This window comes from Buceros rhinoceros, unplaced genomic scaffold (genome assembly GCF_000710305.1).
Source record: "Buceros rhinoceros silvestris isolate BGI_N320 unplaced genomic scaffold, ASM71030v1 scaffold15602, whole genome shotgun sequence".
In the NCBI taxonomy this organism is placed as follows: Eukaryota; Metazoa; Chordata; class Aves; order Bucerotiformes; family Bucerotidae; genus Buceros; species Buceros rhinoceros.
This window is the reverse complement of record NW_010398431.1, coordinates 30,876-32,158: the sequence shown is the minus strand read 5'-3', so window position 1 is coordinate 32,158 and position 1,283 is coordinate 30,876. Positions and strand designations below refer to the sequence as shown.

General features: G+C 50.8%; 1 protein-coding gene across 1 annotated transcript in view; it reads left to right on the top strand.

Moving 5' to 3' along the window:
• The first annotated feature begins 780 nt into the window (after positions 1-780).
• GPX7 (glutathione peroxidase 7) overlaps positions 781-1,283 on the top strand; it is a 9,230-nt gene continuing 8,727 nt past the window's right edge. The window contains exon 1 of the mRNA XM_010131099.1: positions 781-988. Coding sequence (XP_010129401.1) covers positions 782-988 — 207 coding nt within the window. The 5' untranslated portion in view covers position 781. The remainder of the gene's footprint in view (positions 989-1,283) is intronic.

Here is a 1,283-nt window from a genome sequence, read left to right as displayed (position 1 = left end):
CTAATTTTTCTTGTAGTCAACCCAAGAATGGCATCAGAGCACTGAAGCTGTGGTTTGGCCCTGTGCATCTGAAAGCTTTGGTACCAAATCCACTTTCTGAAGAGGTTTAATACCTCTTTATTGCTTAAAAAGGCATTGGTAATGTGTTTTCTCCCAGATCAGTCTGTGAAGACCAGTGGTCTGGCCACTCACTTTTGGCCAATGAGGTGCCTGCAGAGAAGGCACCTGAAGGTCTTTGCTGAAGGCCTGGCTAATGGGGCACGGTGCTGCCCATGGCATGTCTGTAGTTCTCTTTTTGCTGACTGTATGCTGCGACTCTTGTTCAGAGCACTGGCATCAGTAACCATTAGCAACCCAGTCACTGGTATCCTTTGACACGACACTGTAGTTACTAGATGCTCTAGTCAGTATACTAAATAAAAGGCACTTTCGAGTCCATCAGAAATCACAACAGCTCTATCCCTTATTTTCCTAGGGCATAGTTAAAGCAGCCAAGTCTGTCTGGTATCCCACAGACACGTACGGTGTTACAATGAAGGCAGCACTTTCATTTGTCTTGTACTCATAAATGGCCTTACTGCATACACCAGTGCCACCACGAAATACTCCATTTTAGAGCGCCCGAATCCTCCATAAACACATCCTCCTGAGCTCTGCCACGGACACAGCTTCCAACTGGCCGCAGAAGCCAGGCTGTTGCAAAGCTCCGTTTGCAGCAGCCCTTTCTTTGCGGCAGCGCTTCCCTATCGTGGCAGGCGCCTCTGCAGCGCGGCCGTGCAGCATGCTAGATCCTGAGGGCAGTGTGGAGCACAAGGCTTCCTCTTCCTTCCCCAAGGTTTTCCTCATCCCTCTAGCCATGCTCCTTGCAATTGCAGCACTCCTGCTCTTAGCGTTTTCCGCTACTCAGCAGAAAGAGCCTGATTTTTACACTTTCAAAGTTGTAAACATCAGGGGCAAACTAGTCTCTCTGGAGAAATACAGGGGCTCGGTAAGTCTGCATGGAGGTGGGCAGCTCTCGCCCAGACTCACTAACCCTGCTGGGTTGCATGCCTGCAAAACCAGGTGGGGGTGGACAGCTTGTACATGAACTGGGGGCACGCAGGCAGATAGATCTGGCTTAGGACTCCCTTAACCGATCCCGATGTTGCCTGCATGCTTCCTCTGATGCCGCTCCATAGCTCTTTGCCCTCTTCAAATAAAACGTTGGCAGTCTAACCTCCGTGTGTGTGTGTCCGCGTCCTTTCCGAGAGCAGGCTGCTGCCTGTAGACGTGGCAGGCAGGGA